At 45.3% G+C, this 12,727-nt stretch overlaps 1 protein-coding gene across 4 annotated transcripts; it reads right to left on the bottom strand.

Moving 5' to 3' along the window:
• Positions 1 to 1,215: 1,215 nt before the first annotated feature.
• On the bottom strand, positions 1,216 to 12,490 carry ZNF619 (zinc finger protein 619). 4 transcript variants are annotated; one of them, XM_063805600.1, is made up of 6 exons: positions 12,246 to 12,451; positions 11,600 to 11,685; positions 7,579 to 7,732; positions 7,246 to 7,365; positions 6,891 to 7,007; positions 1,216 to 2,792 (listed from the first exon to the last, which is right to left on the bottom strand). In XM_063805600.1, the coding sequence occupies exons 2-6, from the start codon at positions 11,621 to 11,623 to the stop codon at positions 1,357 to 1,359; spliced, it is 1,851 nt and encodes a 616-aa protein (XP_063661670.1). In that variant the 5' UTR covers positions 11,624 to 11,685; positions 12,246 to 12,451; the 3' UTR covers positions 1,216 to 1,356. The 4 variants fall into 4 exon arrangements, with proteins under 4 accessions (XP_063661670.1, XP_003309773.3, XP_003309775.3 ...); XM_003309725.6 differs by lacking the exon at positions 7,246 to 7,365 and having other exon boundaries at positions 12,246 to 12,490; XM_003309727.6 differs by lacking the exons at positions 7,246 to 7,365; positions 7,579 to 7,732 and having other exon boundaries at positions 12,246 to 12,475.
• Between the last annotated feature and the right edge of the window lie 237 nt (positions 12,491 to 12,727).

Below are 12,727 nucleotides of genomic sequence, written 5' to 3'. Positions count from 1 at the left end.
TTGTACCTACATATATGAGTGGGTACTGAAATTCAATAGATATGAAAAAGAATAGAGGCTGGACATGGTGGCTCATGCCTGTAATCCCAGCACTTTGGGAGGCTGAAGTGGGAGGATCATTTGAGTCCAGGAGTTTGAGACCAGCCTGGGCAACATGGCAAAACTCTGTCTCTACAAAAAATACAAAAATTAGCTGGGTGTGGTGGTGTATGCCCCCAGGGCTCAAGCAATCCTCCCACCTCAGCCCTCTGAGAAACTGGGAGGCTGCACTACCTCCGAGCTTCTTGGGAAGCTGAGGTGGGAGGATTGCTTGAGCCTGGAAGGTCAACACTGCAGTGATCCATGATCGCACTACTGCAATCCAGCCTGGATGACAGAACAAGAACCTGTCTCAAAAAAAAAAGGAAAATGAAAATAGAGAAGGAACCCAAATTGAAAAACCATATCCCCTTCCAATAAAGCTCAAAGACATAATTTTACATTATTGCTATCAATGCCAACTCATCACTTCATTTTCTTTTTGCATAAACAGGACCCTCATAATTTTTTATACTATCAAGGTAATAAAAAATTCCAAGTCTTACATTCTTTCAGTGAGCCTTGCCCCTGGTCCACCAAATGGCCCTGCTTAACTCCTGAAAGCAGGCCAGATGCAGTGGCTCATGCCTGTAATCCCAGCACTTGGGAGACTGAGGCAGGTGAATCACCTGAGGTCAGGATTTTGAGACCAGCCTGGCCAACATGGTGAAACCCTGTCTCTACTAAAAATACAAAATTAGCGGGGCGTGGTGGTGCATGCCTGTGGTCCCAGCTACTCGGGATGCTGAGGCATGAGAATCACTTGAACCCTGGAGGCAGAGGTTGCAGTGAGCCAAGATCACACCACTGCAAACAGCCTGGGCGACAAGAGTGAAACTCCGGCACCACCCCCAACCCCCTAAAAAAAAAAAAGCTCTTGAAAGCAATCATTGGACACTTTATCTGATTATGTTCTCCCATAGGCTTTGCATTTCTCCTACTCTCTAATTATAATGCCCCATCTCATCATAATCATAATGCCATATGCCCTAAACCCCAAAATGTTCTGCAAACTCTTCCAACTCCAGTAGCCCCAGAAGAGAGATGCAGACTGATAATACAGCCCAAATGTGGACACGATAAAGAATAAGTACTGCCATTTCCTACCGGGGGATAAAAGAAACTAATCAAACATGGTCCTTAAGCGTGAGAATTTAAAATGAAGTTAGGAAAACAGTAACAACTTATACAAGACCAGAGGAATATCAATAGACACAATCAGGAGACCAGTGGAATCCCTAACTTGAGGTGCAAAGGATTTTGAGAACGTGACGGGGCTTACAGGGAGTGAGACAAAGGATTCGGGCTCTGAAGGGATGACTTCCCAGGAAAAGCGAGATCCTGAAAAAAATGTGCTATTTGGACAGGTGAAGGGTTGGCCTTTTCAGATGAGGGAAGCAGCAGGAAGAAAGGCACAGAGGGAGGAAGTACCACTGCATGTGAAGAAGATAAGGGAGGCCCTGGTGGGGCTGGGGCAGAGCAGGTATGTTGGGGAGGCAGAGGAGAGAGGATGGCGCAGGGACAGTAGGGCTTAACTGTGGATAGCCCTGTTCCATTGATGAGTTTCTTCCTAGTATGCCACTTCTGATGCTGAATGAAACTTGCATTCCATCTGAAGGCTTTCCCGCACTCCTTACACTCATAAGGTTTCTCCCCATTGTGAACTCGCTGATGCTGAACCAGAGTGATCTTTTGACTGAATGTCTTCCCACATTCCTGGCATTCATAGGGTTTCTCCCCAGTGTGGATTCTCTGATGCACTATGAAGCGGGAGCTACAGCTGAAAGTTTTCCAACATTCATTACATTTGTAGAGTTGTTCCCCAGTGTGGAACCTCTGGTGCTGAATAAATACTGAACTGCGGTGGAAGGCCTTGCCACACTCTTTACATTCATAAGGTTTCTCCCCAGTGTGGATTCTCTGATGCTGAATCAGAACTGAATTAGAACTCAAACTCTTCCCACACTCCTTACTTTCATAGGGCTTCTCCCCAGTGTGAATTCGTTCATGGATGATGCAGTCATAGCTACACCTGAAGGCTTTCCCACATTCCTTACATTTAAAGGGCTTCTCCCCAGTATGGATTCTCTGATGCCGAATCAGTTTTGAATTATAACTGAAGGTTTTACCACAGTCAGTACATTCATAGGGCCTCTGTCCACCATGGAGCTTCTGATGCTGAAGAAGGTGGGAATTTTGACTGAAGGCTTGTCCGCATTCCTCACATGAGTATGGTTTCTCTCCAGTGTGGATTTTCTGATGCCGTGACAGTTTTGAGTTATATCTGAAGGTTTTCCCACATTCTTTGCATGTGTAGGGCTTCTCATTAGTGTGAATTCTCTGATGCTGGTGAAAGTCTGAATGTGGGTTGTAGTAACTGCCACACTCACCACATTTATAAAACACCTGTTCTTTGGCAAAACCCTGCTTTGTAATGAGATGTGTGCTGACACTACTTTCTTCCAATTTCCTGGCTATCTCCTCCCTTTCAATGGTGGAAGATTCATGATCCTGGACTGTCAAATCTGTGCAATCCCCTATCTTTGTTTTATTCCCTGTATCATGTAGCTGTGACTTCTCTAACCTGTCCTTGAAGTCAGGGTGCTGGGGAACGTCCATCAGCAGTCCCTCCACTATCAGTCTGTGGGACTCTGATTCTTTAGAAATGTTTAGCTGTGCAGTTTTTTCCTCATTCTCAGTCTTGGTTTTACCACCTAGCATGATAAAAAGAAAACATAAAAGTCCCTTATTTATTCCAGAAGGGAAAAGGGTTAATCAGTATCAGCTTGCCCTAGACACATGAATTTTTTTTTTTTTTTTTTTTTTTTTTGAGTGGAGTCTCGCTCTTGTTGCCCAGGCTGGAGTGCAATGGCATGATCTTGGCTCACCACAACCTCCGCATCCCAGGTTCAAGTGATTCTCCTACCTCAGCCTCCCAAGTAGCTGGGATTACAGGCATGTGCCACCACACCCGGCTAATTTTTTGTATTTTTCGTAGAGACAGGGTTTCTCCATGTTGTTCAGACTGGTCACGAACTCCTGACCTCTGGTCAGCCTCAGGTCAGCCTGCCCAGCTCAGCCTCCCAAAGTGCTGGGATTACAAGTGTGAGCCACCACGCCCACTAGACACATGAATTTTTTGAGAGAGACACAGCCACCTGATGGTACCTCAAAGGGAAAGTAAACAAACTGGAGTTTGAGAAGGTAAGCAATCCCACATGGATGACAAAAACAGTGTGGATGGCAGAAGCTATTAATTGAGGCAAATGGTTAAAGAAAAATGGGAATGGGGTGAAGTTGCAGGAAGGGGAAGCAATGAAGAAAAGTAGAGGAAGCCAAAGGTGAGAAAAGCAATCTCTAAACCAGAGAAGAGAAAGATGGGTAGGCAGCTCTAGCACCACATAGTATCCAGAGGGCTGGGAGGTACTGTCTACAACAGTGGATCTCAAAGTCCAATCAAGGCATAAAACCTGTCAAAATACTTTAAAATATTCTGTAATTTTTAAAGAAATGCTCTCTAGTTCTCTATCACAAGCCTGGCTGGACAGAAAGCAGTTTGTAACACTGCTGCTTACAAAGGGTTCATGAGAAGACCACAATTTTAAAACCCAAGTGCTGTCCTTTGGGAGACTGACCTTTGAAAGGAAAAAAGGCCCAGCCAAGAACCTGCCCATAATGGAGATGGCAATTGGAGCGGGGGTATGGGGATCATGCTTTCACTGGTAGCACCACAACATAGAAACCTTTTTTGCCTGTCAAGCACCAAAGATCTGACAAATGAAACTTTCATCTTAGTGTTTTTTGAGGCTTGTTGACCATGACTCACATTTTGGATCCTAAAACAATACAGACATGTGCGCGCACACACACACACACACACAGCTGAAACCGAAACAAAACAATGTCCTTATTAAGAGTGATGTATTCATGCTGGGCACAGTGGCTCCCAGCACTTTGGGAGGCCGAGGCAGGTGGATCACCTGATTTCAGGAGTTCGAGATCAGCCTGGCCAACATGGCAAAACCCCGTCTCTACTAAAAATACAAAAAATTAGCCGGGTGTGGTGGCGGGCACCTGTAATCCCAGCTACTCATGAGGCTGAGGCATGAGAATCGGTTGAACCCAGGAGGCAGAGATTGCAGTGAGCCAACATTGCGCCACTGCGCTCCAGCCTGGGGGATAGACCAAGACTCTGTTTCCAAAAAAAAAAAAAAATGATGCATTCACAATAGACTTTATACTACTTTAGTCTTTATCTACACCTAATACAATGTAGTCTAATTTTTAAATGCTGGTAACAACTCATTGATGAGTTGCAACCCAGAGTTTAAAGAATATGGTTCTAGATTGTCAAGAACAGTGGTCTCAAATGGTGGTCCCTGGACCAGTATCATCTGGGAACTTGTTAGATATGCATATTAATGGGGCTGGGTTTGGTGGTGTGTGCCAGTAGTCCCATCTAATTAGGAGGCAGAGGTGAAAGAATCACTTGAGCCCAGGAATTTGAGACTGGCCTAGGCAAAATAACAAGACCCTATCTTGAAAAAAAAAGAAAAAGAAATGCACATTCTCAGCCCCACACCAGTCTTCTGAATTCAAATCTCTGGAGGTGGCACCTGGCAATCTGTGTTTTAACAAGCTCTGCAAGTAATTCTGATACATACGAGAGTTTGAAATTTACTAATCTATAAACTACAAAAAACAGATTGAGGCTGCTGTTTTCATTGTTTAAGGCTGCACTTTCCCAAAAGGTGGCCACTAGCCACATGTGGCTATTTAAATTTAAATTAATTAAAATGGAATAAAATTAAAAACTCAGTTCCTCAGCTGCACTAGGCACACTTCAGGTGTTCATGTGATTAATCTGGCAGGCTAAATAGAAAATGTACACCTGTGGCAAGGGGAAACACTAACAACTGCAGGAAGGATACTGGGAAAGCCCCTAGATGATCTGAAATGCTGAAATCAATTTAAGGTATTGATTAAGGCAAAGTGGGGAAATTAGAAAGGAGCATTTGCCTTACAGAGGCTCTGAATAGCATAAAAGATTGACAGAATATGATAACAGAGCCCATAGAATAAGGAAAGCTGTATACCAAATCTCTGATTGGTCTTTACATTTAACTCAATTCAGTATCTTTCAAAAAAGAAAACCATTCATTCCCAATACATAAACATGCTTTCTTTCAAAAGCTAATGTAAAATTCAGTGTTTATGAACTTAGAAAAATTCCATTTACGTATATAGTTTTATACACACACACACACAAAATGTTCTTATAAAAACAAGTTCTAGCTGGGCGCGGTGGCTCATGCCTGTAATCCCAGCACTTGGGGAGGCTGAGGCAGGAGAATCACTTGAGGTAAGAAGTTCAAGACGAACCTGGGCAACATGGTGAAACCCTGTCTCTACTAAAACTACAAAAATTAGCCGGGTGTGGTGGCGGGCGCCTGTAATCCCAGCTACTTGGGAGGCTGAGGCAGGAGAATCGCTTGAACCTGGGAGGCAGAGGTTGCAGTGAGCCGAAATAGTGCCACTGCACTCTAGCCTGAGTGACACAGCAAGACTCTGACTCAAAAAATAAATAAATAGGCCAAGTGCGGTAGCTCACACCTATAATCCCAGCACTTTGGGAGGCTGAGGTGGGCAGATCAACTGAGGTTGGGAGTTCGAGACCAGCCTGACCAACATGGCGAAACCCCATCTCTACTAAAAATACAAAATTAGCTGGGTGTGGTGACACATGCCTATAATCCCAGCTACTTGGGAGGTTGAGGCAGGAGAATCGCTTGAACCTGGAAGGCAGAGGTTGCGGTGAGTGAAGATCACGCCATTGCACTCCAGCCTGGGCAACAAGAGTGAAACTCTGTCTCAAAAAATAAACAAATAAATAAATAAATAAATCTATTTTTTAAAAACCAAGTGCTTGGCCAGGCATGGTGCCTCACACCTGTAATCCCAGCACTTTGGGAGGCCAAGGGTGGGGCGGACCAAGAGGGCAGGAGTTCGAGACCAGCCTGGCCAGCACAGTGAAACCCCATCTCTACTAAAAATACAAAAATTAGCCAGTCATGGTGGCACGCGCATGTAGTCCCAGCTACTCAGAAGGCTGAGGGAGGAGAAACACTTGAACCCAGGAGGCAGAGGTTGTGGTGAACCACAACTGCGCCACTGCACTCCAGCCTAGGCAACAAAGCGAGACTCCATCTCAAAAAAAAAAAAAAACAAAACCAAGTTCTTACTATAATGTGTTTATATTCCTGAGCTGACGAACCAACAGAAGCCTGTTTGAAATCTTTTGTTTTTTAGAGATAGGGTCTCACTCTGTCACCCAGGCTGGAGTGGAATGGTGTGATCCTAGCTTACTGCAACCTCAAACTCCTGGCTCAAGGGATCCTCCAGCCTCAGCCTCCTGAGTAGCTGGCACTATAGGCACATGCCACCATGCCCAGCTAATTTATTTATTTATTGTAGTGACAGGGTCTTGCTATGTTGTTCAGGCTGGTCTTGAACTCTTGGCCTCAAGCACCCTCCCACCTTGGCCTCCCAAAGTGCTGGGATATAGGTGTAAGCCACCACATCCAGCCTGAAATCCTTTAGCTTTACAAAGAAAAATGGCAGAAATAAAATGGCGGGACTCGTCTTTTCTAGTTCGGGGATGAAGTTCTGGTAAGCAACACTTCTTTGAATAAGAGTGACTATTTTAATCCCCACAACCATCATATGACAAGGAAAAACCTTTTTCATGCTAAATTGTTAAAAGAAAGGAGGAGGCAAAGCTGGAAAGGAGGATGGTAGGCTCTCCTGCTCACCTGTGCACATGCCTCTCAGGGTCTCTCCCCCAGCAAGTGTCCAGGGATCTGGGCCCCATGCTGCTTCTCCTTGCTCCAGCTGGAATATCAGATCTGGTTTGGGGAATGGAAATGCTGCTACAGGAGAAAGAAAAGGAACATGAAGCTGAGGAGAATCAACACTGACCTCCCTCAGACTACACTCTGCTTTGCCAGATGAAAATAGAAGAGGATGGCCCAGGAGACTAAGTGAAGTCAGGGAGGAGTGAATCTGCAGAATCTAAGGAAGGGCTTGAAGCTTACTCTGGCCTCTAAGAGGACAGAATGCTCCCAGAGTCACTGGGGGGTGTGTACACGAGGGCCCTAGGGGACTCACACATAGGCAATAGGGCCAAGATCAGCTCCAGGGAACTGGAAGATGGAAGGAATGAAGACAGTGCACCAGGAACCTTCTCAGTTCTCTCTGTATCCAGAGGAAAGCCCCCTGCAGTTGGGTCTCCATTAGGAATCAGGGAAGAGAAAAGTCCTGTTAAACACCAAAGTGAACCGAGCTCCTTCTCCATCCAGCTACCCCTGGCACTGGGGATTAGGGAGCTCAGCCCATAGGGCATCAATTCTGATGGTATTAAAGAGATCCTAGTTCTGCTAAGGAGGAATCTAGGAGCTCCCAAGGGCAGAAGCTGAGTTTCAGAGAGGAAGGAGGACTTACACAAGGAAGTCACATTTGCATAATTCTCCAGCATCACCTCCCTGTGTAGGGCCCTCTGCATAGGGTGCAGGCTGGCCCATTCATTCTGGGTGAAGTACACAGCCACATCCTCAAAGGTTACTGGCTCCTGAAACAACAGGTTCCTGCCCAAGCCCTGCACAAGAACAGAGGGAGAGGCCTGAATTCCAGGAAAGGGATAAATTTACTGGAATCCATGGCACTGAGCCCCATGGAAGGTTTGTACTGGCAAGGAGAGCCACACAGGACCCCAGCAGGGGCAGCCCTGAGCCAGCATTCCAACTTTCCATGTGCATACCTCTGGGGCCCTAATATTATCATCCTAAGTACACAGCCCAGCACCTGTTGTTCTCTGCCTGGTGATCATGTCAACCCATGTCTGGTTCCACAGGCCAGGTATATTTTTCTGGCACGCTTTCTAAATCGACCACAGCAGGTAACCGTCTTTCACCCTGCCTCCATCCATCCTGAAGCACGTATCAGGGCCCTCCACCCAGCTTCTTTCTGGTCTTCCTCCTCTACATCTTCTGCTACAGACAGAGGAGTGATTTCATGAGGATAAAGTTCCTTTCATCCTGGATATTTCTCACCTTTCTATCATCTTGCCTTATCAGAAGCTATTAATAGTTCTCCCTTGAAGGTGATGTGCAGTGTTACTTCTTTGTCTCCTAACACACTTCACTCCAGGACAGGATGGCAATCTCCCATCCTTCTGCAGAGATCTGCCCACTGATCACCTAAGCTCTGTCTGACCTACCAATGCTGTCCTCTTCACTATGTGTCTCTCTCTTTCTGCTTCCCACTAAAACCACCTCCAGCTTCTCAGGGAAGAAGGACACCATCACAGGTTGTTTAAAGCTTTGTCCTGTGTCAGTTACTTTTAAATCAATTTGCTCAATCATTATAGCACATCTGTGAAATAAGAATTATTATTTCCATTTTCAGATGATGGGAATGAGCAATATTAAGCACTTTGAAATAGACTAAAAGGAGTCCTCTTTGAGTATTTATTACAAGGTTGTATAAGGAAGCAAAAAGTTCAAAATGAACTGACTACTTTTATATAAATTAGTCCCATTATAACATCTATCTCTGACTCACACTGTAGTCTTTCTCAATTCATCATGTCAACAACCTTCTCTTTGTACTTAAGTCTCTTCTGAGTGAAGAAATCTAACATAGAAGTACTAGAAGATTTGGGCTGGGCACAGTGGCTCATGCCTGTAATCCCAGCACTTTGGGAGGCCGAGGCGGGCAGATCGCGAGGTCAGGAGATCAAGACCATCCTGGCTAACATGCTGAAACCTCATCTCTACTAAAAATACACAAAAAATTAGCCGGGCGTGGTGGCAGGCACCTGTAGTCCCAGCTACTCGGGAGGCTGAGGCTGGAGAATGGCGTGAACCCGGGAGGCAGAGCTTGGAGTGAGCCGAGATTGCACCACTGCACCCCAGCCTGGGCGACAGAGCAAGACTCCGTCTCAAAAAAAAAAAAAAAAAAAAGTACTAGAAGATTTGCAGTCATCATTGTAAAGATTGGTTTGGGCAAAAATCATCAATGGATGCTAAATCTAGGAGGAAATTTTGATGAGAAGCAGAATATTTGCATGATCTTAAATGTCTCCTCATAGATTGCTTATTAGTTACAAGAGGAAAACAGTAACTATACAGTAATCAGATTACCCCTTAGCCAGAAAGTTCAAAGGTGGCTGGCATGACTGAGGAACTTTAATTGATTTCAATTTAAATAGGCACATGTAGCTAGCGGGTACCTTCCTGGACAGTGCAGAATAGATACATCTGTTAATACTCTTCTCTTACTTCCTTTAGAGTCAACAACTAGCTGGGAATATGGACCTCAACTTTTCTTGACATTATGCTCTACCTCTCCATATCTCTGAAACATCACTCTAATTATCAGCACATTCTTTGGTTCCTTGTTTTCTGAAACACTTAGCTTCTCCAGATCTTCTCTATCTGTGATCACTCTTCTGTCCTTTACTTGCACTTACTCTTTCTCCATTAAGTGGGGCTATTGACTCCCTTCTATAGGAAGTGGGTTACAGGGGCAGCACAACATAGTGGCAAATGGCACAGATGTTAAGGCTGTGGCTCTAAACATGGGGGCAATTCTGTCCCCCAGAGACTATGTGGCAATATCTGGAGACATTTTTAGTTGTCACAACTGCAGTGTGGTGGTAATGGTAGTGCTACTGGCATCTAGTAGATAGAGGGCCAGGGCCATTTCTGAATATCCTATAATGAACAGGACATCCCCCAAACAAAGAATTATCTGGCCCAAATGTAAATGATGCCAAGGTTGAAAAACCCTGCTCTAAGCTAGACTCCCTAAGTTCAAATAGTATCTCTAATACTCATTAGCTGTTAACTTTGGATGAGACAATTAAACTTTCTGTGCCTCAGTTGCCCCCATTTGTAAAACTGGGATAACAATAGTAATTATCTGAAAGGACTCTTACAAGAATGGCATAAGTTATTATCTGTAACACACGAAGATATCACCTGGCACATGATATCATCTAAATCTCAGCACTTACTACAACCACAGATGAGATTGGGGGAACTTCCTAGAAGATTCTAAATGACAAATGTTCCTCTTAGAGATTGTAGCAAAGACTAACAGGTGTGTGTGTACCCCCTTTCTTTCTTAGTATTGGAATCCTAATTTTACTTGAGGTTGCACTCAACCCAGGCAACCAAGTGGGGCCAATGAAATGCAAGTATAAATATTGTTGGGGACTTATGGGAAGGTTCCTAAAAGAGAGAGGTTCATCTTTTTTTGGGCAGCTCCTCTTCTAGCTGGAATGCACACATGATGGCTAGAGATAAAGCAGCCACCTTGGACAATAAAGTGGCCTAGAGCAGGTGAGACACTGCTAGGATGGTAGAGCAGAAAGACAGAGCCTGAGAGCATAATAGGGGAGCTGCCACACTAGCCTTGTATTGACTCTTGATACTTTTGTATGAGAGAGAAGCCTTTACCTCGTTTAATCCACTGTCATTTGGGGTCCTCTTTGTGGAATCTAATCCTAAGTGATTTCTGTACTTCAGGCAAAGCACCAGGAGAGCACAGCATACCCCCACAGCACACTTTCTGACTTGTAGGAATGAATTTTTGCTGAAGTTCTCGAAGAGAAGTGGATGGTCCAATATCCACCAAAAGGACACACACATTGTTTTTAAGTCCTTGGGATGGAGCTTTCTCATTACAAGATACATGCATTACATGATAAACTCAGCTTTCTCATTCCATGATCTAGGACACTGGAGAAAAATCCAGTAAAACCATCATCTACCACCAAGAAAACTGGAGGGAAAAGTCCTCCCAATGCTACATGAATTTGTAGCCAAGAAAGGATATAGACTCTCACAGAGGTTAGACTGATGTCTTCGCATTGAGCTAAAGGCACTGGCTTCAGCTCCAAACTCATCATTCCTCCAAAAATACATCTCCCTCATCAATCTACATTTTCCAAATGTTTCCAGTTCTGGCTTCACTGTACCTTAACTGAGTGGTCTGCAGGGTAAACTCCTCCCTTGGAAGTGTCTATTTAACATCAGAAATGGCTTTTCTTTGTGTACTGTGATGCAGACTAGCACTCCTCAAATTTTAATCTGCCCTTTAATTTTCCAGATCTTGTAAAAATGTAGATTCTGATTTAGGAGATCTGGGGAGGGGGCCTGACATTTTGCCTAACAAGAGCCCTCTGTAATGCAAAAGCTGCTCATCTCCAGGCCACACTTTCAGTTCTCATGAATGCAGATTCCCACTTTCTAGGATAATTCATTCCTTCTTTTCCAACCTACCTGACCCTCCCAAATTCACCTACTCTCGTTCGTCAACTCCCCTTGCATACTGTTTTTACATACTTTATTGAAGGATGTAAAACTAAGCATGAGACTGGCCAAGTCAGGCTACTGGGGCTGTACTGACCTTCCATATCTGTTCTGAGTATGGAAAGCTGAAAGAAAGCTCTGCTCACCTGGAACCACACTGTCTGGAGCATGGCTGATGACCCCTAGCTTCATGCACTGCCCTCTAGGTTTGGAAAAGTAAGAACCTGCGGAGCTAAGAGAGAACCACAATGAGACTGATCTGTCTTGTCTCCTACACTTGCCGCCTCTTCCCCTCTGTCTCCTGCCACTAGCACTGCAGATATTCTTGGCACACTAGCTGCTGTCATTCACCCTCTCCACTGATTCATGGGATGTTGCAAATGCTCCCTCTGCATATTCTCCTACAGATCTGCTTGGTGACACTGGAAACTCTAGAAAGAATATCTGTAAAGTAAGAGTCAAGAACTGCAGTGGATTCGTGGCTGTTTTTTAAAAAAAATTCTTGGCCCCACTATGAATGCATTACTAAACAGTTTGTATTGAATGCTTCTAGTGTTCATGGCAAAAACCCAAAACAAGTCTCTGGAGAGAAAGTAGGATATAACGGGGACCCCTAAACAAACCACAGGCTGCAGGACAAAATATAAGTGGTGACCCAGCCCCGGGTGACAAGGGTAAGACGCTTAATATCCCAGCGGGTGATGCTGACCGAAGACCTAACCGGGATCTGAACGCTCCACCCTGGGAAGCAGGAGACCCTATAGTCACGGCTCCCATCCTCCCCATGAATACCGCGACCCGAGGACATCAGGCCAGCTCTTCGGAGCAGGAAGGTCGAGTGCGTCTCTGAAGACTGGGGACTGGGCCCAGGCTCTGGCGGCGGCGCGGGCCCCTCGGCGACCTCTGCAAGGGCCCAAAGCCTGACCTCCAGAACAGGTAGCTGAGTCAGGGAAGCCCGGGAAACTCAACCCGAGCGCTCGCAAGGTGGCCAAGACGGAAGCATTAGCTGGCCGGCCGTCGGTCCCTACAGCCTCTCTAGGAAGCCAGGAGGCTGGCCCTTCTCTATGGTTCCCCCGAAACGAAACTCCCACCCTTCGCTTCCCTTCTCCACAACCGCTCTGCGCCTGGTTTGTTTGTTTTTTAATTTTAATTTTTTCGTGTGTTTTTTGAAACGGGGGTCTCGCTATGTTGCGCAGGCTGTTCTCGAACTCCTGAGCTCAAGCTGTCCGCCCGCCTCGGCCTCCCAAAGTGCTGGGAATACAGGCGTGAGCCAC

This window comes from Pan troglodytes, chromosome 2 (assembly GCF_028858775.2).
Source record: "Pan troglodytes isolate AG18354 chromosome 2, NHGRI_mPanTro3-v2.0_pri, whole genome shotgun sequence".
NCBI classification, from domain to species: Eukaryota; Metazoa; Chordata; class Mammalia; order Primates; family Hominidae; genus Pan; species Pan troglodytes.
This window is presented reverse-complemented; position numbering and strand designations above follow the sequence as displayed.